Source organism: Cololabis saira, chromosome 10 (assembly GCF_033807715.1).
Source record: "Cololabis saira isolate AMF1-May2022 chromosome 10, fColSai1.1, whole genome shotgun sequence".
NCBI classification, from domain to species: domain Eukaryota; kingdom Metazoa; phylum Chordata; class Actinopteri; order Beloniformes; family Belonidae; genus Cololabis; species Cololabis saira.
In genome coordinates this window covers 36,928,660-36,954,591 of record NC_084596.1, presented here as the reverse complement: position 1 = coordinate 36,954,591, position 25,932 = coordinate 36,928,660, and the positions used below count along the sequence as shown (strand labels likewise).

Here is a 25,932-nt window from a genome sequence, read left to right as displayed (position 1 = left end):
GAGCAAAATCCCCGTCCAGATCCTCCAAGTTCCTCATTCTGGCGGGCGTGCGGGCCATAGTCAGGCCGATGAGTCCGTGCTGTCTGTTTGTGAACATATCTGAGGACCAGGGGACTGTTTCTACACTGGATTAACTGATCACTGGGTTCTACAGCCAGAGAGGTAAGAGCCCCTCCAGGGGCATCAAGGGACGGAAAACACGCACTTGCAGACTTAAAGCATTTTTCATTTTCCAACCACCTCGGGGAAATATAGTCTTTAGATGTTGAAGAGAGACTGATTTAAACTCAGTTTAACCCTCATAAAACTGGTCACGTTTACAGTTTTAAAGAGCGCTTTTAATTGTGCTTTCCGTATCTGTCATTTATTTGCATTTAAATTCCACAGCCGCTTATCTTGTCTTCCCTACTTCCTTTTGTCGCTGCTCCCGGAGGGGGAAGTGTGAGCTGGTCGGGTCGCGGCCCCCGAGGCTGCGCGGACTCCTAAAGGCTGATTTATGGTTCCGCGTCACAGCCTACGGCGTAGGGTGCGCGGCGACGCACACCGCAGAACCATAATTCAATTATTCACCTAATTTTTATTTTTTTATTTTTTATTTTTATTTAACATTTGCAAAAAGTACAACATATAAAGAGTATAACTCAAATAAAAAAACAAAACAAAGAGCACAACACATTATAACCAGCCAGGGGGGATAAAATTGTAACAGAAAGCCAAAATATTTACATACATTTATGGTTTTGGTTGCTTTTGAATCAGTAAAAACACTTAATAGAGTCCAGATACTGATTTAATTAACAATGAAAAGTAAAAAAAGAGGATTTTTTGTGTAAGAATTTGGATTTGTGGATGTGGAATTTTGCAAGGATAATCAACAAATTAATAATAAATGTTTCTTTTGGCTTTGTTCTAATCAAAAACACCAAACAACACACCCTTCCAAAATAATTTGAAATCAGTTTCAATTCTTTCAGACACAAAACTACACATATCACTCCAAAAAGTTTGAACAATGTGACAAGTGAGTCATCGTTTCTGAATTTGCAGAACAAAAAGTGCATTTTGAGTCGATATTTCTTTTGAATCTTTTTACAATGTGATCATTTGTAGGATAGCTTTATTCACCTAATTCATCCACAGCCTCCATTTCCGTCCGTCTGCTAGCTGCCGGGTTCAAAACACAGCCATAAGCCCCAGGACCAGCCTGCGGATGGACAGACAGACTCCACCTGGACCCCCAGTCTTAGTTCACAAACTTGTATGGAGACAAGTAATTGTTAGTTTGTTGTTGGTTTGTTGTGTATCTCAAGTTTCAAGTTTCAAGTTTCAAGTTTAGTTTATTCATATAAGCCATTGCAAATTTCCCCTCTGTGGGACTACCGGTATTAAAGGATTATCTTATCTGATCTTATCTTAAAATAAACGTATAAAATTGAGAACAATCAGACATCTATAATAGTCCTTTGGCATGTATGAATGGGTTCCCCAAAGTAAGCTATTGAAAGCTTTTGGGAGGGAGCCCAAAGTTCATGAAGGAAAAATGAAATTTACAGTGTAATGTGGTACCGTTGGGAATATGAAAAACAGTAGACATTACAATACAGACAATCAAACATACAAATACATACAATCATTCATACAGTCGTCCCAATATCTCCGTCATGTAGCCAGGGTATTTTATAAATAGTTAGACAGTAAATTTACTTTTAGATTTCTTTTACAAATGGAGAGAGAACACAGCATCTTCAGATCGTCATCAAGTCTGTTCCAGATCTGAGGCTCTGCAGACAACACTCATACCAGTGCAATGTAAACGCAGTTGTTTGCCTGTTATGAGGTGTTTGTTCCTGGTTTGGTGTTGGTGCTGGGGGCGGCAGATAGGGAGCAGGCCCATCAGTCTGGGGTTTAGACCATTTACAACTTCAAACATTATGCAAGCATTATGGAAGAGATTGAATTCAGTAAGTCTTAGAAGACCGTGGGGATGGAAAAGTGGGTGAGTGGGAGTATCTATAGCAGTCCAAGACATGGCACGTATGACTTTCTTTTGTAGGTTCTCAAGTTTTAGAAGGTAACTGGGAAAAGTGTTTGACCATATGACATTACAGTAACTCAAATGAGGTTCAAAAAGAGTTTTGTACATAGTAATTAAAGCAGATAATGGAAGAGAATGTCTGAGCTTGTAGAATAGACCAACATATTTTGATAACTTCTTTGTCAGATGATTAGTTTGGCATTTAAAGTTGACAAATTCATCAATATGGACCCCCAGAAATTTAGTGGAGTTAACTCTTTTGATCTCCTGACCGTCAATATTGATATGTGTATGTGTGTGAGTATGATATTGATCCTGCTGAACACAGAGGACTAAAATGAGGAGAAACACCTTCAGTGGGGTCTGTGCTTGCATCAGCTGGTGCTTATGGAAGGAAAAAGTTTGAGTTTTAACTTCATTGTCCCACATATAATAACTTTGCGGTAGTGATGTTCGATACCACCGATTTCTTTTTCGATCTGATATTGAGTAAAATTCAGGCTGGTATCGGCGATATCGATACTGATACATTGGGTAAATACACCTAATGTGCCCGGTACGTCTAAAAAAAATTGGTGTATTTTAGCTTAAGAATACAAGACATCAGGGTCACTTATTTAGCTATTTAATTTAGAGTCAGAAGTATACTGAGGTGGCGGCCTCATTCATAATATAGCCGAGCTGTTACAACAACAGAAAAACCAGTGTTTGAAAAATGTGTTTCCATCACTAAAAATACATCTTAAGTATTAAGTAAAATAATAAAAACATAAAAATAAATAAGAGAATAATAAACCAAAATAACTACTATAAAAATGAAAATGAAAAAAAGTAGTTCCTACCAGCAGCAAAATCTGAATAGTTTAGTCACTTACCACCGTATTCCTGTTAATGTTATACATTACCACAGATGATGGAGTATCAAAAGTATTGATATTTTCATTTGAGAATCAATTTTAGAGCATACAGATCTGGTATCGGAAGTATCGATATTTCAGTATTGATCCGCACATCACTACTTTGCAGTATATTACTGGTTAACTGGTCAACTTCAGCATGTTCACACTATAGCTTGTTTCATTGTTCAGTTTGAAAAAAGTTTTAAAAAAAATGCACAGAAAGTAATTAAAAATAATCAAAGAAATATATCTTTTACATATTAAATAAATAAAACTACCTAAAGTAATCACAGAGATACTAAAACTATTAATTAGAAAACATTTAAAGAGAAAATTGAGCGTGCTTTAGATGTCAATATACCCTTTAAATACAACAAATGTATAATTTTCGGTGTATTTTTTCACATATTAAGCATTAAAGAGCAAATTATGATAGAGGTGTTTCTCCAGGGTGGTGCTGCATGATGTGTGTGCTATGTTTTCACACGAAACCTGTAAATATGCTGACGAAGAAACACTGCTCTATATCTATGTCTCACGGCAGCTGTGAAGGCTTTATTACCTATGATAAGACTGTTTCCCTGGTACTACTGGCCTGTCCTCTAGAGCAGAGCAGGGGGTCAAGAGTCTTACTCATACACATTAACATAGATGTGCATGGGCAAAAGCAGGACAATAAAATCAAATAAATAGTCTACAAGTTAATCTATCACTTGCTATTAACTGCTCCAATCACAGTTTCAGTTTCTTGACCCCTTCCAGTTCTTAAAGGGGACCTATTATGAAAAACACGTTTTATCTTGCTTTAACATATATAAAGTGGTCTCCCCTCAGCCTGCCAACTCAGAGAAGGAGGAAAGCAACCAAATTCTGCAGTGTCTGTACATCCGCCCGGATGAGCCGTCCAGTGTGATGTGGCTTCTACGAGCCGTTCAGATTCTGCTCCCGTCGTTACGTAACGATGGACACGATTTACATAGGTTGGCCTCCGATACGTGAAACCACGCCCACAACTAACTCCGCCGGCCGGAGCTTCCGCCATTTTTTCGTAGCGGTGTATCGTGTCATTCAGGCAGCCAATCAGCACAGAGCCTCATTATCATAGCCCCGCCCACTCAGAATCCTGCATAGATAATGAGGTAAAGATATAATAAAGATAAAGACATGGCTCAGAAGCTGAATTTCTAATTTATTTAGCAAAAACAATCAAAAGCTTGTTTTTAAGACATTCAAGGCCTGTTTAAAATATACATTAAATGCCATAATAGGTCCCCTTTAAGGGAATTCACCGACCTACAGAAAAAGCAGAATCTGTGTCCTTTTTCCTCGATGTTGAACAAATGCACGTATCCTTCCATGAGCAGCGCAGTGGGGGTTTTCCTGGTTTGATAAACTAATGTTGACTCTGTTTTATCCAGTGTGTATTGTTATACACATGTTATGTGTTTCAAATGTTTCAATCCATCCCAGACAGTCAGTGTTTGCACAGTCAAGAGCATTCCACATTTAGCACATAGAAACTGGTAGTGATAACAGTCTCCCTCAGCATCAGGAAAGATTCACCAGATAACAAGGACAAAACTTCTTATCACTAAAATAACATGCTACAGTATATACTTAAGTAACGTTTCACGCTAGTGCATTTCCTTGTTCATGAAACTGCACCATGGTACACGCATCCTTGTGGGCACATAGACTTGTGTGCATATATCCTGCATGCAAGGATTCATGCCAACACGTGAGTCTGTGCCTTCATCCTCTTTCGCGTTCTTTGCTTTAAAAGAAATCTGGTGGGACTTGACTGTGTCTGTGTCACGTCTGAATGACCCACTGGTGTTTTTCCTAAATGACGAAGTGACCAGGTCAGAACAACTCACACATGACAAGTCTGAACCGTTGCAGTGGCGTAATCAGAGAGATGGAAAACAGAGATGGGTGGATGAGGCTGATCAGCTGAGGTGAAGGGTTGTCCTCACCCGGAGGAAAAGATCACTTCTTTTCTTAAACTGATAACATCATTACAGAAGTCCAGTTAATCCTTCATGACTACAACTCTGACTGTTCAATAAGCTTGAAAATTAAGACATTTTCACCTGCTTCTGTACGCATAACTACGTTTAGATGCAGTCAAAATTCGGGTTATTGCTAATATTCTGGTTACTGAAACATTCGGAATATTCCGTTTACATGCGTCAGCAAACAGGGTTATCCCTGTATACAGTACATGGTGATTAATCATTTGGGATATCTCGATCAAACCAGCGACGCACGGAGAACGTGATGACGTAATTAGTGTCATTTCCGCTTCTTCTTCCTGTATCCAAATTCAAAACAAATTCTGCTTCGCGCAACATTTCGCTCACCTTCTTGTAAATCTGGCTATCCCGGTACTTTCTACCGTCTACAAATGCCAAAATGTTCATATCTTTCATTACATTTATGAAGTGATTAGTCTCCTCCTCACTCCAAAAGTGTGGCGTGGTCTTGTGTTTCTCCGTGTTTATAAGAACAACCTGGACTCAAAAGACCAGGATTCCTTGTGAACAGAGCATGCGCAGAAAACAAATTCATGTTCCGTTTGATCGGGATATTCCGTTTGGCGTTTATATGACCGAATATTCGGGTTTTTAAAAACCGGAATATGAGCAAATTCGGGTTATTCAAAGGGGTTATTGGTGTTTACATGGCCGTGCAAATTCGGGTTATTGCCAATATTCGGGTTTTAAAAGGGTTATTGACTGCATGTAAACGCAGTCAGAACTACACTAATATGACATGTTTTGAGACAACTTTGGTTTTATGAGAACTTACGTTGTATTAATGCACTCATCCAATCTCGTTCTGATAGCAAGAATCGGATCTGTCACGTCAGAGGTTCTCTGCTTCACTTTCATAGACTTGTCTGTAACATCGGGAACGATAAACCAGCGACGTCGGAGGCGAATACTGTAGTACACCAGTGGACATGACAGAGAAGCTAATCCAGCCATGAACAACCTTACAGATATCTATAGTCTGGATAAACATTCATTCGTATCCCAAACTTGGATTAGTTATATTTAAATACAGCCCATGCCTGCATTCATTACCAGCTGTATCTCTGTCTTTAGCACATTTCCTTCTGGTGTCCTTTTATTATTCTCAGTGTCACTCTTTTATCTTCACATGGCTGTGACTTGAGTCACATGGTGGTTTGAAAAATACAGATTTTTGACAGATTTTTACGACTTGCATTCTATGAGTCATAAAACAAATTAAATTTAATAGTTTTATATATAACTGAACTGAACTTGAACTGGCCTAGTTTACCTTCTCTGTATAGTGTATTAAGATGACCTTTGTTTGGAATTGATGTTGTAAAGTTAAACTCAATAGTACTGAACTATATACCATGTAAACTGATATAAAAAGTGATTAAATCATTAACCTGCATGACGCAGACACATTTGTTGGACTATGCCTTTATGTTTTGAACTTTTTACAAAGCTTCTGTGAGCATGCCACTCGTCTGGTTCTGTTATTTCTACATGTGAGTTGTCACAGGTGTTTGGTGCTATTTTTTTCCCTTGGCAGCTGTTAATGTGCTAAACTAAAGTTCACTCTTCCTTTTTTCTTCTCACTTCCTCCCGCAGACAAGATGGGCTGTCAGAAGTCCAAGCTGAGCGGAAGCCTGAGCAGTGGTGTGGAGGGGAAAGTCAACCCGCAGACTGTACGTACCGACCAAACCCATTATGTCAGAGACCCCACCTCCAATACAAAACACAACATAGTAAGTAGCAAAACAGCTTAACCATGCAAAAGCAGAATGTTACGCTGTGGATTTAGCACAAACTGGTAGATGACAGTTAAAAATCTGGGCGTGATTTTTGACTCTGAGCTCACTTTTATTCCACATATTAAAAACATAACAAAGATAGGTTTTTACCATCTTAAGAACATAGCCAGAGTCCGCCCGTTTCTCTCTCAGGCTAGTACGGAGGTGCTGATGCATGCTTTTATCTCATGTCGTTTAGATTATTGTAACGCCCTGCTCTCTGGTCTTCCCAAAAAGAACATGTACAATCTACAATTATTACAGAATTCAGCCGCACGCGTGCTGACGAGGACCAGAGGGCGGGAGCACATTACACCTGTTTTAAAATCGCTGCATTGGCTCCCCGTGCGCTTCAGGGTTGATTTTAAGGTTCTTTTACTGGTTTTTAAGTGTCTTAATGGTCTTGGGCCTTCTTATTTGTCTGCACTACTTTTACCCTATCAACCCTCACGGACCCTGAGGTCCTCCGGTGCTGGCCTTTTAACCATACCAAAAGTTAGAACCAGGACACACGGGGAGGCGGCATTCAGTTTTTATGGTCCCCGATTGTGGAACAGCCTCCCGGAGAACCTCAGGGCCGCAGAGACTGTTGATGTTTTTAAAAAGAGGCTCAAGACCCATCTCTTTAATAAGGCTTTTAACTGACTCATTTAACTCTTTTAAATTTCTTATGCTCACCCTTATTTTTATTGGATCTTACTGCTCTGTTTTATATTTAGTTTATCCTTTTTTATCATATTTTATTTTCATTGTTTTATCTTAATGTTCTATCTAAATATTTTAGTCATTATTTATGGTCTATTTTATACATTTTACTGTCTTATTCCTTTAGTTTTTAATGTCTTGCTTTTTAGACATACTTTTAGGATTTTATGTTATGTTATACTTTTTAAACTCTTTTAGTGTATCTTATCCTGTTTTCTTGTAGCTTTTAGCTCCAGTGTTTCCTCATGGGGAGCCTCCATGCTGGGAGTGACTCTGGCCTGCAGGGGGTCGTCCTGGGGGTGGTTCTGGCCTGGATGGTTGTAGAGCTCTGTACCACGGCTTCACCGCTGTGGTGTGGACTCCTCTATCCATCCGGGCCGGGATGGTCTCTGTGGGCCCCCCCCCTTGTAGCTGCGGGCTATGGGACCTCCTGGCCTGGACGGCTCCCTGTTACCGTTTCCTCACCTGGATCCTCTGTGCCTAGCCATGTCTGCACCGTGTGTCTGTGTGTGTGTCTGTGTGTGTGCGGGGAGGGGGGAGGGGGGAGGGGGAGGGGACGGGCATTAATACATTTTATGTTTATGTTTTATGGAAAGCACTTTGTGTTACATTTTTTTTTGTATGAAAGGTGCTTTATAAATAAAGTTTGATTTGATTTGATTTGATTTGACAGTAAAATGATTCTGTAGAAATCTAGCGTGTACTAGTTTATGAATCCCCAACTCCAAAGGCCGTGGTGAAAAATGCTCACAAGCGTTGAAAATGAAATTGTCGAGAAGTGTTGTCAGCTATTTTGTTGTTTTGAGTTTGGAAAATCGAACAAACCAAAAACCTTCCGTTCTCAAGGCAAAGCATTTTATAATCCTTCCTCCTAATTCTCATGAAACTATTTCCTAATAAGCGAAATACCCTTCCTGAAAAGATGACGATGTCCGTCTGGATGAAATGAGATGATTGTGAAAGTCTGTATCCTGAAAAGAAACTGATTCTATTTATTGGAATTAGAAACACTGTGTGACACATATTTTGTTTGCCTTTGCAGAATAGCAACCTGTTACCTGGTCAGGTGTTCCAAAAGATGGAGGGTATTTCATTTTATTCTATTTCCTTTAGTCTAATTTACATTTTTTTCTTTGTTTTGAACAAATATTCCACTGGGGGTCCAGGGGAGCATTTATGTGAAGCATTCAAGCCTTAAAATGAGGTCTTCATGTAGATATTTTACAATTCGGACCTGAAATCCAAGTTGGTGATCAATGGGAAGTGGATTGTTGCAGCAACATTTTCTATTGCGATTCGCCGTATAAACTAACTATAACAACATGCATGCGTTATATTACAATGGGGAACTTTAACCGAAGCTCTGCAGGCACCATTTGTTTGCCTCTTGCTAAGCATCACAGTAATGTAAAGAATGCTTGAAAAGGACGGTCAGTGTATTTTGTGACACTTTTTTTTTTTACATGTCAGCATTTTCTTTTTCTGTCCTAGAGCAAAGTAAAATAGTTATCACCCTCTACCCATATCAAGCCACGCATCCTGATGACTTGGGATTCAGGAAAGGAGAAAAGATGATGATCTTGGAGGAGTAAGTGACTGCATTTTTTAAATTATTTCTTTTAAGTTAAGTTCGGGAAGTTTTAGTCATCTCATTGACTTCTGTTGCAAAGGGCGAGAGCCATTTTTGAACACAAGTTATGAAACACAGACTAGATTTTCCAAAAGGAAAAACTAGTAGTTGTCTGAAAGACTCTTCAGTTCCTTTTGAACTTGACAAATTCATTGAAAAAAAAGAAAGAAAGAAAGAAAACTACCGTGTAATAGTGTTTCACTTCTTTGAATGTGAGCAATCCAATATGAGAAGAAGACTTGCAATAAAATGTGCTCATTTGCAGACATGGTGATTGGTGGAAAGCAAAGTCCCTGGAAACCGACAAAGAAGGATTCATCCCATCCAATTACGTCGCTCAAGTTGACACCATGGAAACAGAGGAGTGCGTAGCGACTTCCTAATGAATTATTACATCGCTCCCAAGTCACTGTTTAGTTTTCAGCTTTATCTTTTCTTAATCGCACACATTTGGCCAGGTAATGCGTTCATCATCGAAGTTACACATTGTGTTTCCAAATCCATCCAGGTGGTTTTTCAAAGACATCACGAGGAAGGATGCAGAGCGGCAGCTGTTAGCTCCGGCTAACAAAGCAGGCTCTTTTCTAATCAGAGAAAGTGAAACATCAAAAGGTACAAAATTCACAACACACCTATACCAAACAGAGATGCATTCACAAGTAGAACAGACAGCATGAACGTCACTCTGCATCATTTGACTATTTGAAATCACCAGTGAGTCTCTTTGACTATGATTTCCTCCCTCAGGAAGTTTCTCGTTGTCAATCAGAGATCTGGACGCCAAAGGCTTTGAGTTGGTGAAACATTATAAGATACGGATGCTGGACAATGGCGGCTGCTACGTCTCCCCTAAAATCTCCTTTAACGACATCGGCGCCATGATCAAACACTACCACAGTGAGTATGGTCGTAAAACAGAGGAGGCCGGCCTGTTTCACACTTGACAGGGACGTGATGACGGACAGGACTCAGAAAAGCAAAACGAAACTGTGCGGGGTCTTTCTAGAAAGTACCCTGAAAAACACTTTAGCCCACTTCAAATCCTACTAAATTAAGAACCTACAATCTTGGTAGCCAAATCATTTTGACTGTCTGAACTCATTAAGAATGAAAGTGGGTATTATAGCTTACATACATTTTCATTAACTGTCTTGCCCAGACCAGACTGCAGACACTCAAATGCCACATTTATAAATAAAGTGGGAGTTTGAAGTATTTGAGCAGCAGCCAGACATAGTCCGCATTTTTCTTAGAAACAATCATCTGACATGTTTAAAATGAAAGGAAACAGCTGAATGACTCGCTCGTTTGTGCTCTACGCTTAGATCACGGTATCAATCTTCTTTATTTAAAGTTTAATTATCTACAGTTGTAATCATCAGCAGAGAATTTCAAACACTCCAACCAAGGATTTGTCTTCCAGACAAAGCAGACGGTCTGTGTCGTAAACTGGACCGCCCATGCGTTAAACCAAAAGCTCAGAAGCCATGGGATAAAGATGCCTGGGAGATTTCCAAAAACTCCATTAAGATGGTGAAGAAGCTGGGGGCGGGACAGTTCGGTGAAGTTTGGATGGGTGAGTAAAACATATTGTTTTTTACAAAAGTAATCTTGTTGTTATATCACTTCGGTGGTTTTGCTTTCGCTTCGTTCTTCTGTGGAAAATGTGTTTTTCTCTCAACAAAACCAAGAAAGCGCTCTTGTACAAAACTTTGCACCGACTCTTCAATTCCTTTTCATTATTTTAAATTTGTATTTTGATCATAATGGGTCTCATTATAAAGTTACTGCAAATCCATATGACCAACAGCATATATTCATTTTCACTGGGCCATTATTCATTTCACAACAGGAAGCCATAATGAAAAAAAAACACACCCTGTGTGCAATACTTTGTTCCCCTTTATTGCTCCCAGGCTCCAAGAGGGTAAGTTCCATCCAAGACAGCTGCCAAACCTTCCTTGCAGCAAATTTACCTTTGGTCAGACTGTGTCATCCTCAGGAAAAAACAAACAAACCAAGAACTGAATTTCAAATTGACAAGTCTTATTCAATGACCATGTTCTGTTACATTTAACTTGTAAACAAAGACTATTGGAAATTTTCGCGTTTTCAAAAAGCGTGCTGATGTTCAATGAGAGCACAGAGTGGCTTCTCAGCAGGTACCGCTTCCCCAAAAACATTCTGATGGATCTATGCCGTGATTTACAACCTATGTTGGAGCGGGAATGTTCTTACGCACACATTACGCACACATATCTTTCCAATTTGTGTGCTGCAATTTCTCCAACACCTATCTGAATGTGCTTGGCCCATTTTAGATACTACTGTATCTCTGGTGTTCGAAAAAATCTTTTAATTAACTTCCATTTAAACTCCCTCCACATATTTGATTTGGTTACTAAGTGAGCTTCAATACATATTTCTTCCCATGTGTCCTCCGGTATAACTAGTTTCATTTCAGTTTCCCATCTCCCCTTCATTTGCAGTGTGTTGTTCGTGTCCAAGTCTAAAAATATCTGATATAGATAGATAGATAGTTCTTTATTGTCATTATAACTTATGTACAACGAAATTAAAAGTGCTCTCCAGTCAGCGCATCATATATAAAAAATAAAATAACTGAAAAATAATCCAATAAAATGTCATTTAAAATATAAACAAATAAAATAAATATGTATATCTCTAGACACATTCGCCCTTCCACATCAACACACGGACCCCACAAGAACCTTCATCAGCATACAATCATTTTTGTTATTGTTATTGCACATTAGCTTCTGTTTTTGTTAAGGGTGGTTATTGCTGTTGGATAAAAGCTGTGTTTGAGTCTGTTTGTCCTCGTTTTCACGAGTCTGTATCTCCTCCCAGATGGCAGCAGTTCAAACAGTGAGTGTCCGGGGTGTGAAGTGTCTTTTATTATATTTTGGGCCTTTTTCTGGCAACGGGAGTGGTGGAGGTGTTCCAGTGTGGGGAGAGGGCAGCCGGTGGTGATGACCCTCTGGAGGTCTTTCCTCTGAGCTGCTGTAGCAGATGCAGATACAGTAGGTCAGAATACTCTCGATGGAGGCTCGGTAGAAGGACACCAGCAGCCTCTGTGTGATGTTCTCCCTCCTGAGGATCCTGAGGAAGTACAGTCTCTGCTGGGCTGGGTCTGCGGTCAGAGAGGAAGCTGCTGATCCAGGTGCAGGTGTCGGCTGGAATCCCCAGGTCCCCCAGCTTGACCACCAGTTTGTGAGGTGTGATGGTGTTGAAGGCAGAGCTGTAATCCACAAAGAGCATCCGCACGTAGCTCCCCTGCTGCTCCAGGTGGTCTAGTGCAGCATGGAGTGCCGTGGCCACTGCATCCTCCGTGGATTGGTTCGGTCTGTAGGCAAACTGTTGGGGGTCAAGGGTGCGGGGCAGGGCTGCTGTGGTGTGACTGCGGACCAGCCTTTCAAAGCATTTCATCACCACTGGGGTGAGTGCAACTGGTCTGTAGTCGTTGAGGCTGGAGATGTGAGCCTTTTTGGGCAAGGGAAGTATAGTGGAGGACTTCAGGCAGGATGGGACAGTGGACTGTGCCAGGGATTGGTTGAAGATCTTAGTGAAGACTCCAGCCAGCTGGTCTGCACAATCTCTCAGCACCCGTCCCGGGACGCTGTCCGGACACATTGCTTTCCTTGGGTTGATGGACCGCAAGGTGCGCCTCACTTGATGTTTGTAGCAAGGGCTAGTGCTACGGGGGTCACCCGACAGGACAGAGGACACAGGGTTTAGTGCAGGAACTCCTTTATTTCCCCCAGACACACATGCACCAGCAGAACCTTCAGCAGAGCTCTCTCCCAGCAGCCCTCTTGCTGGTGTGCAGCTGCTCTTTATGAAGGCAGGCAGGGTGGAGAGGCTGATTGGGCACACATGTGCCCAATCAGCTGAGTGGCTGTTCCTCCACCCTGCCACAATGTTCCTCCAGGGTGAGGGTGGTGCTGCTGTGGGCCTGGTGTGAGTTGGCCCTATCAGGTGAAGTGACCTCAAAGCGGGCAAAGAAAATGTTGAGCTCCTCTGCCAGTGCAAGATCACCCACCGCAGCTCCCGGGCTGGTCCGGTAGTTGGTCAGGTGCTGGATACCCTGCCACACCTTCCGGCTGTTGTTGCTGTCCAGGTGGTCCTCAATCCTCCTCCTGTAGTACGCCTTTGCCTCTCTGATACCTCTCTTCAGGTTGGCTCGAGCTGTGCTGTAAAGTTCGCTGTCACCAGACCTGAAGGCGGTGTTTCTCTGCTGCAGCAGCTGCTGCACCTCCCGGTTCATCCAGGGTTTCTGGTTAGGGTAGATGCGGATGTTGGTCTTGTCAAAACAGTCCTGCAGCTGCTGGGAGGCATCCTCCGGCCATGTGGCAACAGTCTTAGACAGGATGGGAGCAGTTTTCCTGATGGCGCTGTATCGTGTAACCCGCTAGCTCGATAGCCGATCCGGGATGGATGGTTGAAGCTAAGGTCTCGGTGATGAGAAGAATGCATGTATCCTTAGCACAGTTCTTTGCCTTGATCTGTAGCCTCAGTTCATCCATCTTACTCGCGAGGGATCTGGCGTTAGAGAGGAAAAGGCTGGGAAGCGGTGGTTTGAATGGCTTCCTCCGTAGCCTTTTACTAGCGCCCCGGCTCTGCAGCCCCGCTTCTGCTTCCTCTCCCTCCGCCGCCTGCGCCTCTTCCCCACCGGGATGATAATCCACGGAGAGCCGGGGCTCCTCGCTACTTCCACCGGGATCTTGTGTGAGCTGAGAAACTCACGCGTTACTTTCCCTTCGGAAATGAATCCGATCCTCAGGATATCATGCCGGCTGAAGGTGATGTTCGCTCGGCAAAATGTGCACAAAACAAACAAATGTACACAAAACAATATCCAAAAAAAAATGCTCCGACTGGTGAACCACTGAGCTGCTGCAACTGTGTGCGCCGCCATCTTCCACACCTGATATAGGTTACTTATAATTTTCTTATCATTGTCTTTAATCCTATCATAAAATTCTCAATTGGAGTAGGTGCCACTACCTTATTCCAGTCCAGTGTTTAGTTTGAAGAGCAGTTTTGAAGCCAGTTTTTCTTCGTACGGAGCGCAGCCATGTTGCTTGAGAAGCCGTCGGGATCACGCCTACTACATGTTAATCAAAGATAGCTTGGCTCCCAGCTCTTTCAGCTGATCCCCGCCGAAACATCTGCAGGGCTGCCATTTACAGCAGAATAAACACTTTCAAATATTGACTAGACGGCAAAATCAACAATGACAGTTGCGTTTAGCCGATTATGGGTTAATACAAATGGGTTAATGCTTTATATAAACTCTCCTTGCTTGGTACAAAAAAAAACTCCCCCCTTAGAGTTTTCATGAGTGTGAAGTCAAACGATTGAGACCAAAACAGTTTTTTGAGTCATACTATAAATAGGTTTATTTCTGCTCTAAGGTTGGACATTTTAACATGGAAGTCAGTGGAGACTGACTCGCTTTTGCAGCCAGCCTCTAGCGGCCAGTCGAGGAACTGCAACTAATTTTAGCTCCGCATGAGCCTCGATACACAAGTTAGATGGTTGGCTTTGTGGTCGATGCAGCGCTACTTCCCTGCTAGCTAGTTTGCAAACTTTATTTTGAGTACTCATCAGAAATTAGGATATATTCTTGCCTGGCCATACTATTAGAGCTTTTACCTCTATTTTTTGATCCGCATCAGACTTTGACATTCACACACCTTCCTAGATAAGCCAGACGTTCTGAGCTCTTGGACTCTGGTCCAAACAGGGCTGGTGTGGATGCCCCATTAATACCCTACTATTGGCACTTGTACTCTGGTATCCTGTTCTCATTTACGATGATTCTAAAGCTGCCGGAGTGAACCGTACAGGGAAGTACAATTTCCCTATAATTAAAACACTTCCCATTTGAGGTGTTACTTCTATTCTGACTGCTTTCTATGATTAAAAGAGAAGCTCAAATGTGTCCACACCTGGCTTTGAGCTGACGATTGAATTCACGTGTAAATCTGTCAAAGTATAGAAGCATACAGTATGTAAGTGGGGGTCAGCACCCACACCTCACAGCGCTCACGATGCCTTGACTGGTGTGTGATTGGGTGTATGATAGAGGAAATCAATGTGTAGCTTTAAAATAAATCCCTGTAGGTCAGTTAAGATTTAGATAAATGTGTATTTGGACAGATGAATGTGGCTTGTTGTGTAAAAACTTATTGGCTTCTCAGCAAGACCAGAATACCACTAACCAATGTTGTCCATTTGGCATTTTAGCATATGATATCTAGTGTATACTTAAACTGAACAGTTTTTGATCAAATCTCTCTGTTTCTCCTGACGGCACCAAAAGCTGTTGCAGTTCTGTAAAGCAGTAGGGAAGTTCAGTTTGGTAGAGCATTGAATAGTTTGTTGTCAGGGGAAGTGGCTCCAGGTAGGAAGATTGACAATGAAATGGGCAAGAGGTTCACATTGTTTTGTCTTCATGGTGACAAAATGATTTAAATAGAATGGTGATTTACTTTGAGGATTGTGATGAGTAAGTGGTGCCATCAGGATGTGCACATCTCTTGAATGCAGCTCTTTAAGCTTCTCTGTTGGAGCTGAGTTCAAATGATTTTGTTAAATTTAGCGGTTAACAGTCAATGTATTGAGTGAGAATAACCATTAAAATTGTACTTACCACGTAAAATTTGTGTTCTCACATTTTCTGCTAACATTTGCTGCACTGCGGGTGTTGGCACCTCATATGGTGTGACATCCATAGTCGATGGAGGGGAAAAAGCACTGAGTGTTGTGAAGCGGTTGTTGTCGGACCCAGATGTAGGAGAGCAGGAGGCAGGAGTTCTCAAAAACAATGATTTATTTAACAAAAAGCACTGCTGAGCAGGAATACAAAAAGCCAGAACTCAAACAAGAACCAAAAAACTACAAAAACCTTGGAAGACTCAGAAAAACACGGAGGGAGGAAACAGTACGGACCAGCAGGGAGCAAGGGAAAGACAAGACCAGATACACAAGGGTTAACGAGACACAGGTGCAGACGATCAGGGCCGATGAGAAACAGGAAGGTCAAACCAGAACTTAAACACAAGGACACTTCAAAATAAAACAGGAAGGGTCAAACCCTGACACTGAGCCCAGAAAAAAGTCACGTTTATAAAAAGTCTGTGCAAAAATGTAATGAATCCAGGAAAAACAGGGTGAAGTCACAGCAACATTGCAGCTGTGTCTTTGTTGACCAAACAAGCATATTTTTAAAGTTAAAGTTTAACAAAGAATTGCTGGAAATCTTGCACGTGGGAACCATAGACATATACGTAGACGCCCCCTCGAGCGCTGAGCCAACATCAACGTCGCCATATTGGATGTGGCAAGACTGCGCTGTAAACTAATAAAAGTAAATGGACTTATTTTCATAAAGCGCCTTTTCATAAAGAAATGTATGTTTTACGTCTCATTTATTCATTCACACACGCACTAATATACTTGGGAACCTGTGTTATTTTGTTATTTGAAAAATTTGAAATATGCTTTGTTGATGAGAGAATATGTTTCTCTATTTTTCTTATTTTTGTAAGGGGGGATATATATTGTTTTTCGGCACTACCTTGTTCTCTATAGCTGATATAACATGAATTACTCCTATGTGGGATCAATAAAGTTCTTATTTTTGCCATCTGAGAAAATTAAATATATTATATTTGGTGCCTAACTGTTTCCCAAGTATATTAGTGCGTGTGTGAATGAATAAATGAGACGTAAAACGTACATTTCTTTGTAGAAAGGCGCTTTATGAAAATAAGTCAATTTACTTGTATTAGTTTACAGTGCAGTCTTGCCACATCCAATATGGCGGCGACTTTGACGTATCGCAGCAGCGGACAAAACCACTCGATGCGGCGTCTATGTCTATGCGTGGGAACTTGGAATTTGCATTTACAACCAGAAGAAAAACATTTATAAAATCAAATAAAACAACAGATAGAAGTCAGCTTGTATGCACTGGCATAAAATATCAGTCAATGTGCATAATACATCATATAAACAAGCATAATATCAGAGTTCTGGTTCTCCACCTGTGAAATATGTCAAAACCAAAATGAACGGCATCGGCTCTGCATTGATGTGTGTCGCAAGGGCACGTTGGCATGCTATACAGCACACGGCTGCCACTGGAGGACAGTCTGAGTGGAGCAAGGCTGTGGTTTATACATTTGTGTAATTTATTGCTGTCAGCCCAGACCCAACTCATGCTAACAGTGGGTTAACATGCAACCATCACTTGGCGTAATCTCTGAGATCTATGTGCCTTACCTTTTCAGAGGATGGTGCATAACCCCTTCTTTGTTAGTTAAATGCCCCAAATCTTTCATTCTGAGACTGACCAGACTGAGACGGCCCCCACATTACGTGCTACAGTTGTGTGTTTGAGTATGCACTTTTTTAAAAACAAAACTACTTGTCAAAGACTATTACTCAACTGGAAAACTTTGTGCAATATATTTCATGGAAGTGAGGTGAGGTTTCTAAAATTAAAATAAGCCGGATGAAGCCACTTGTGGTGAGACTTATGTCTGACTTATAAGACTTATGTCATAAACTTCTGAGCATTTACCAGACAGGATGAGAAGATACACGTACAGATAATACTGTGATAATATGGAGTTCCATGATGGGAAAATATTGTTATACACCTTTGTCTGGCTTGTGGTTGTTTATAGGCCCACTATGTTTAATCTCTCGACTCATGCACGGTTGATATTATGGGACATTTTTCTCATATTCATTTTAAGTTGAAGCATTGTATCCTGTTATTTGCATCTCCAGAAAACCTAACAAGAATAGCAACCAGGCAGCCACCCAGCATTGAGGAGCGTGCTGTGTCATGCTTTGATGGATATGAAGGTCACATTTACACAGGAATGATTCAATATTTCCTTGCAAGAGTGTCCTTTAAATGTCCCGCTACATTTTTCTGTGAAGCGACCTGTACCCAAAAATGTCGTAGCAGCCCGGAATCAGTACTTGCAGTCTTGAAAAGGCTTTGAGTGTGTCTTAAGTTAAGACGTCACTTTTTTTTGTTATCTACGAAAATGGCTCCTTTTATTGTAGACTGAGGCTGTGATACCCTAACGCGGGGTTTTTTTGTTGTTTGTTTGTTTTGTTTCGGCACAATCAGCGTACTACAACAACGCCACCAAGGTGGCAGTGAAGACCCTGAAGCCTGGCACCATGACGGTGCAGGCCTTCTTGGAGGAGGCCAACGTCATGAAGACGCTGCAGCACGAGAGGCTGGTGCGCCTGTACGCCGTCGTCACCAAGACAGACCCCATCTACATCATCACTGAATACATGGCCAATGGTAGCTACACTCTTTGTTATAGAGCTCACAATCCCAAAAGTATGTACTATTACTCACTCTGACACACATACAGAACCTGATGCAGTTTCTTATTCTGTTTGGTACTCAGGGAGTCTTTTGGACTTCTTAAAGACTGACATGGGATGCGATCAGCAAATACCCAAGCTCATTGATTTCTCTGCACAGGTGATTTTTATTTTTTTGACTGTATGCTTCCTCCTTTTCACTTCTCTATCCTCATACTTCTCACTCTCATTGTTGTTAAATAGAAATAATGCACCTGCTTCATTCAGCTGGAAAGTTAAATCCTTCTGTCAAGCATTTTCCTGCCTGTAACTTATGAAGGTTGAGTTAAATCATGATAAAATTATGGAAAATCTTTTTTTTTCCTGCTTTCCTGCTCTATCATGCAGTTTTTTTTCCTTCCTTGCTCATGTTAAAAGTAGTTATTATACGCAGCCCTCTGGTTTTCTGTTGTGTTTCAGATAGCAGAGGGCATGGCATACATAGAGAGGAAGAATTACATCCACAGGGATCTGAGGGCCGCTAACGTCCTGGTGTCCGAGAGTCTGCTGTGCAAAATAGCTGACTTTGGTTTGGCAAGAGTCATAGAGGATGACGAGTACTCCGCCAGAGAGGGTAAGTGTGTGTGTGTGTGTGTGTGTGTGTGTGTGTGTGTGTGTGTGTGTGTGTGTGTGTGTGTGTGTGTGTGTGTATGGGAATCATGAGTGTAGTTCAATCTTAAATTCCACCACAAATGAGCCACCTCCCTGAATGTGGGTAATACATTGCTGAATCTTTAAAAATCCCCTGTGATAGTTTGAAGTCTGCAGAGATACCACTGTGCTGGCTGAAACAGACACTTTTGGTTTCAAATGAAGTTGCACCACCTTCTTCTGATTCAGCACCACAGCAACCGATGCCCCCGAGGCACAAGTCGCACTTCCTTTTATTCTTACACGCGGCAAGCGTGTGAGGCGTTTTCTCACATTACCAAAGCGGAAGGTTCACATGAGAAAGTATTCAAATCTTTTCATGTTTTTTAAACTGAATTGTTTTCAAATTTAATCTGAAGAGGAAACATTAAAAAAAAAAACAACGACAAACAGCTTGATGCTTCCAACTATCTAACCTAAAAATGCAGCATCAATTTGACCACAATTAGGAATAACAAACATCTGAGTGTCAGATCAAAACATACCCACAGTAATTCAGGACAAAGCACAGATCGGGGCAACAGAATGAAGCTACTTCTAAAACCCTGAAGGGAGGGGCACAGTGACTTCAGTCACTGGACGGATGAATGGAAAAAGCTTGAAACCAGCTGGAATCTTCCTGGAACTATTTATCCGGGCAACTGTGAGTCGCTGTGTGAAAAAGGGATCCCTCCTCAGAGATTTAGAAGTGTAGCAAGGTGTAGCAGCAGGGATGAATGTCACAGCAGGACTCCACCAGTCAGGCAGCAGTTAGAGGAAAGTCACTCTGAGTGAAACATAACAGTTTTGCTGGAGACTGTAGAAAGGTGTTTTAAAGACCGCCCTGGCCTTGAGAAACGACCACCTAGTTGAGGGGTTGGGGTGCAGAGTGTACCGGTATAGTGTGTTCTGAAATTAAGATCTTCCTTCTGTTTGTGAGGACTTCCGTATACAGTATGTATTTCAACAAACTTACAAACGTTTTATAGAATATAGTTCAAATTTTCCATTGTGGATTTCTGGATGTACATAGAAAGCTGTGTTTTTATCATTTTATGTTAAATCTATGAAAAAAAATAGGCACAAAACTGTTAAAAATGGTATTTAAGCCTCTGTGTCACATGTATTCCTCCTCTGGACTCTGATCTGTAACAAGGATATACATAAAAGCAGAGGTGGTTAGAGTAGCCAAAAATTGTACTCAAGTAAAAGTAATGTTACTTCAGAATAATATGACTCAAGTAGAAGTAAAAAGTAGTCATCCAAATAATTACTTGAGTAAAAGTAAAAAAGTACTTGGTGAAAAAACTACTCAAGTACTGAGTAACTGTTGAGTAACGTCTGATTAATGTTTTTAACACAACCATTCAAACAGACAAAAGAACAAAATAATCATCTTCAGGAAAATTAAATCAATAAAATAATAAAATTAATTAAAATTAATAAAAAATAAAAAATAGCTTAAATTAAAATAATCTTAAAGTAAATTCAAGTACTTTAATAAATAATAAAATAAATAAAATAATAACAGAATAAAAAAATAAATTAAGCACAAGTAGCACAAAATTTCAAGCCTTGTACTTTTCTTTTTTAACCAGGCAGAACTAGAACAAACATGAACTCATAGAAACTCTGTGTGTGTGTGTGTGTGTGTGTGTGTGTGTGTGTGTGTGTGTGTGTGTAAATGTGACAAAACGTGCAAAAACAAACATTTTTCCCAAAGAATCACCCAGTGATGTCATGAGATTGACCCGTACGCGGATAAAAGGGATAAAAGAAAAGTAACAGCTCAATGTAGCCTAATGTAGCGGAGTAAGAGTAACAGTTTCTTCTTCACAAATCTACTCAAGTAAAAGTAAAAAGTATAGTGATTCAAAATTACTCTTAAAAGTACAAAATTTCCCAAAACGTACTCAAGTAAATGTAACGGAGTAAATGTAACTCGTTACTACCCACCTCTGCATAAAAGTAAATGTCAGCACATAGATGCATAAATAGAATTCTTGTAAAGCCTCCATGAAACACCGTGCATGTGAGATGTGTAGGTGAATGGACCATTTAAACCCTTGTTACAATTAATAGATCTTATTAATGGTGTGTGTGTGTGTGTGTGTGTGTGTGTGTGTGTGTGTGTGTGTGTGTGTGTGTGTGTGTGTGTGTGTGTGTGTGTGTGTGTGTGTGTGTGTGTGTGTGTGTGCACCCCCCCAGGAGCCAAATTCCCCATCAAGTGGACCGCCCCAGAGGCCATCAACTACGGCATCTTCACCATTAAATCAGACATGTGGTCGTTTGGCGTTCTGCTCTATGAGATCATCACCTACGGGAAGATTCCTTATCCAGGTAAATCTGTGGTGGGCTGTCAGTGACCAGGATGTGACATTATTCATGTCGCCACAAACGGTACTATTGATTATTTTATTCATTTAAAAGGGACAATGCACATTAATGAACATAACAATGGAAATATAGCAGATATACGGTACATTTTCATCTGTAGTCCCTAGCAGATCAAGAAAAGAAATTCGAAACACAATAGTAACAGACTATTACAAAGATCATCCACACAACATGGAAGTCAAAACAGAAAAATAAGTTAACAAACACTGTCAACAGTCAAAAAATATTAAAAACTGTCAACACAAGTTGGTACTTGAAACATAAGAAAGGAAGAATCGTCTGTGGTCACATGACTGGTTCCTCTTTAGCCAACATTTAAGTTACAACATTTCAGCCATGAAAGTGTCAGTCTCTAATATCTGCTGGCATGCTGTTCCAAAGAATTGTATGTTTTTCAAGTATTAGGCAGTGATGAAAAGAACATGGTTTTCTATCAAATACTTTTAACGATTTTTTATATAGGCTCTGTATTGGTTTTAAAATAGCCATGTTAGTCAGCGACCAATCAGTAATGCAATATTCAATATGTGAAAATATCATACAATGTAGAAACATCTTAGCAGCATTATCTGGAAGTGATGATCGAATTTGCCTGAAATTAACGCAATTAAAATTTACAATTTTGCACACCGGTTTTAGAAAATATAAAGTTGAGTCCAAGTTAACACCCAGGTATTTGAATTAATCTACCATATGTAGTTTTAGAAATTCATTTTGAATTTGACCTTAATGTAAGGCGTTTTGAAAACATCATGCAGACTGTTTTCTTAGTATTACTAAAAAAAAATACATTGACGTAACTATGCATTTTCTTACTTCAATGTATGAATAGTGGCATTTCAAGGGATAGCAGAGATGCATTAATGCACCCTCTTCCGTATATCATATAATTTAGTGCAGGGGTCGGCAACCGTAAATGTTGAAAGAGCCGTATTGGACCAAAAACACAAAAAACAAATATGTTTGGAGCCGCAAAAAATGAAAAGTCTTGTATAAGCCTTAGAATGAAGGCAAATGGCGAAAGGCGAAATGTCGAGAAAAAAAGTTGAAATGTCGAGAAAAAAGTCGAAATGTAAGATTAAAAAGGAAAGGAAAAAGGAAGAAAAAAAGAAAAAAGGAAGAAGAAAAAAAGAGAAAAAAAGAAGAAAAAAAGAAAAAAAAGGAAAAAAAAGGTCAAACATTTTTGAAAAAGCTCCAGGAGCCACTAGGGTGGCGCTAAAGAGCCGCATGCGGCTCTAGAGCCGCGGGTTGCCGATCCTTGATTTAGTGGATGTGGTAATGTTTTATTTGTCTTGGGCATGTACATTATCCACTTCACAACTATGGGGATGTTTTACTTATGAAACAGGTTCCTGAGTTTACAGTATCCTGATATATACCGCCCCCTGCTGGTCAATTTAATATACTACTCAACATTGACGCCCACTCTCACTTTTGCAGCGTTATTCACCTTTCTTTTCTACCCTCTGCTGCTCATTTGTTACTATGAAGTTGCTGTTCATTGCTCTATGTGCTTGTGTCATCTTCAGGTATGACTAAAGGAGAGGTGATGAGCTCCATCCAGCATGGCTACAGGATGCCGCGGCCTGACAGCTGTCCCCTTGAGCTTTATGATGTCATGATGTCCTGCTGGAAAGACAAGCCTGAGGACAGGCCCACCTTCGAGTACCTGCAGAGCGTCCTGGATGACTTCTGCACGGCCACAGAGGGCCAGTACGAGCACCAGCCGTAGCCACAACATCACACAGACTTTTAACACACAAAGACTTGACACGCTCACTCCACATTTCCCTGAAGGTACTTGTTGTGTTTTATATTTCATGCACATGTTGTGTGTGCTACAGTACACTGTAATTTCATTTGCTGTTCAGAAAAAAAATAGTAATTTTAAGTTTCTGTCATATTTTATTATTGCCACTTAAAGGGGACATATTTTTAGGGCTCTGGAGAGACTGAACTTTTTTACTTCATCCCATGTTTTGGGTATTTTGACCAAAACATGTCACAGATGTTTTTTTAAGATCTCAGGACGTAAATAATAAATGTAATAATATGTCTCCTTTAAAGTGTTGTTTGTGAATGTGAAAACTGTTGTGTTCATGCATATTCTGAGGTACGCAGGAGATGAATTATGCACAAAAAAAAAATCAAATGAAACTTTATTTTTCAATCATTTGACACTAGATCCTTGTAGATAAGGCTTTTTAATATTTGTACAGTCAAGGTTAAGCTTAGTTAGATGTTGTTATGTCAAAATGACCTTCGCACTCAGTGTGAGTGTGCATGGTTGTTTGTTCTCTGCGTGTTCTTGTGATGGATTGCAGTCCCGTCCTGAAGGATCCATCAGCCTCGCCCAGTGTCGGCTGAGTTAGGCTGCAGCCCCAGAAATATATGTATAATAGAATGAATGAATGAATGAATGAATGAATGAATGAATGAATGAATGAATGAATGAATGAACAGAGTATTTGATGCGTTTAATTGTTTGTGGAACTGACTGAACTAACAGTAAAGAGTATACAATGGTAGGAGAGGATCTCTGATCCATCCATCCATCCATCCATCCATCCATCCATCCATCCATCCATCCATCCATCCATCCATCCATCCATCCATCCATCCATCCATCCATCCATTCATCCATTCATCCATCCATCCATCCATCCATACATCCATACATCCATCCATACATCTGGAACCTATCCCAGCTCGGATCTCCGATCATTTACTGAAAATTAACAGATCAGATTGCTTTGTGTTATTTAAATGACTGAGTTCCTCTCTGATCATAAATGTACATAAATGTTCAACTTGAAATGTTAAATCTTCTGTCTATATATGATGTCATATGCATTTCCAGATACCTGAAATGAAGTGAAATTATCTTGTAATTACCTTGTATTATCTTGTAATTACCTGTTAAACATTTCACAAGTCAGTGTTTTATAATCTGCTTGAATAATGAGACCCTCACCTGCTGGTGCTGTAAGTTCTCTCAGTTTTCATCTTTTGCTTTTCTATTTCATCAGCCTGAAGCTTCAGTCACCTCTAAGCTCTAAGTCCACTTCATATTGAAGTGCGGTCATCTTGGTTTTTTTCTTTTGCTCATTTTACTCTCACGGATCGATATGGAAGCTTTTTTTTGTATCGTATTATCATTTCAAATTGTCTTTCACAATCAAAGCTGACGGCCCTTCGTCAGATGGCCAGGATTACCTTACATCCAGAAGGTATTTCATCATAATGGACACTTTATCATGTGTGTGTTACGTGGAACAAATACGTGTTTTTCATTCTATAATCATTTATGTTTGGTATATGAATGAGAAAATTTGTGTCAAGCAAAAAGTGAACGCAATAAATTTTACACTGTCTTGGATGACTTATGTTTACACACACAATATTTATGACATAAGTGGGAAGGACCAAACCATCTCTTGGACATCAGTTTACACCTGTTTCAGCAGCATCTCTGAGACGTTTCAGATCTATGGACAACAGATCTATGGATCTCATGACATGAGAACAAGAGACCTTTCTCTGGAATAAGCTTCCAGAAGACATCTAAAGAGACCCAATGCAGATGTAAGGCACATTGGTTTCCAGCTGCTCTTTACTCTTGCCTGATTTATCATTATTATCATCATTATCAGTTGTTGTGGTGGTAGTATTATAGTTATTATTATCAGTATGTGCATTATTCAATCTTCATCCTAAAGGAAATTGATTTTTAAAATTTCTAATGTCTGGTAATAAATTAATGTACTTTCTGCTGAAGTGATTAATGTGATTAATTATACATTTTTTATTTCATTATCACATCTTAAAGGAACATTCCAGAGTTAAAACAACCATACGTTTAATGTACAGGCCTAGTTTAGTTTAGCCAGTGATGCAACGTAGTTTCATACACATAAAAACAGGCCCGTCGAGGCATTTTTGCACACCTGACACCATAAGGCTCACACAAGCCTTATGATCCAGGTCCTGCTCAAGGTTTCTTCCCTCCTAAAGGGGAGTTTTTTTACTTGCCATTGTTTATGTTATGTTTATGTAATATAATTCAAACTGAATTGAATTATATATATATTATAAATATAATTTATATAATTATGAATATATATATATATATATATATATATATATATATATATATATATATATATATATATATATTATATATATATATATATATATATATATATATATATATATATATATATATATATATATATATATATAATATATATTTTATATTTAAAAATTTTATATGTATAATAAAATAATGTATGTATAATGTTATAATGTTATAATGTATATGGTGGTTCTGAAAACTACAGACACATAAACAGTCCTGAATGTTGTTAAACATATAAGTAATATTAGAAAACAGTTT

General features: G+C 39.9%; 1 protein-coding gene across 2 annotated transcripts; it reads left to right on the top strand.

The window, feature by feature from the left end:
* lyn (LYN proto-oncogene, Src family tyrosine kinase) lies at positions 1 to 25,313 on the top strand. Of its 2 annotated transcripts, none has more exons than XM_061732808.1 (13): positions 1 to 162; positions 6,567 to 6,643; positions 8,496 to 8,538; positions 8,945 to 9,041; positions 9,349 to 9,447; positions 9,592 to 9,695; positions 9,831 to 9,980; positions 10,507 to 10,659; positions 18,262 to 18,444; positions 18,554 to 18,630; positions 18,930 to 19,083; positions 21,348 to 21,479; positions 23,066 to 25,313. In XM_061732808.1, the coding sequence occupies exons 2-13, from the start codon at positions 6,572 to 6,574 to the stop codon at positions 23,266 to 23,268; spliced, it is 1,467 nt and encodes a 488-aa protein (XP_061588792.1). In that variant the 5' UTR covers positions 1 to 162; positions 6,567 to 6,571; the 3' UTR covers positions 23,269 to 25,313. The 2 variants fall into 2 exon arrangements, with proteins under 2 accessions (XP_061588792.1, XP_061588791.1); XM_061732807.1 differs by having other exon boundaries at positions 2 to 162; positions 6,567 to 6,703.
* The last annotated feature ends 619 nt before the right edge of the window (positions 25,314 to 25,932 follow it).

Bases quoted from the DNA above. Each gene is read 5' to 3' on its own strand.
- lyn (XM_061732807.1), top strand. From the start codon at position 6,572: ATGGGCTGTCAGAAGTCCAAGCTGAGCGGAAGCCTGAGCAGTGGTGTG. The intron at 8,539-8,944 runs GTATTTCATTTT...TTTCTGTCCTAG, and splicing joins GGTGTTCCAAAAGATGGAGG to AGCAAAGTAAAATAGTTATC. The intron at 18,445-18,553 runs GTAGCTACACTC...TTTGGTACTCAG, and splicing joins CACTGAATACATGGCCAATG to GGAGTCTTTTGGACTTCTTA.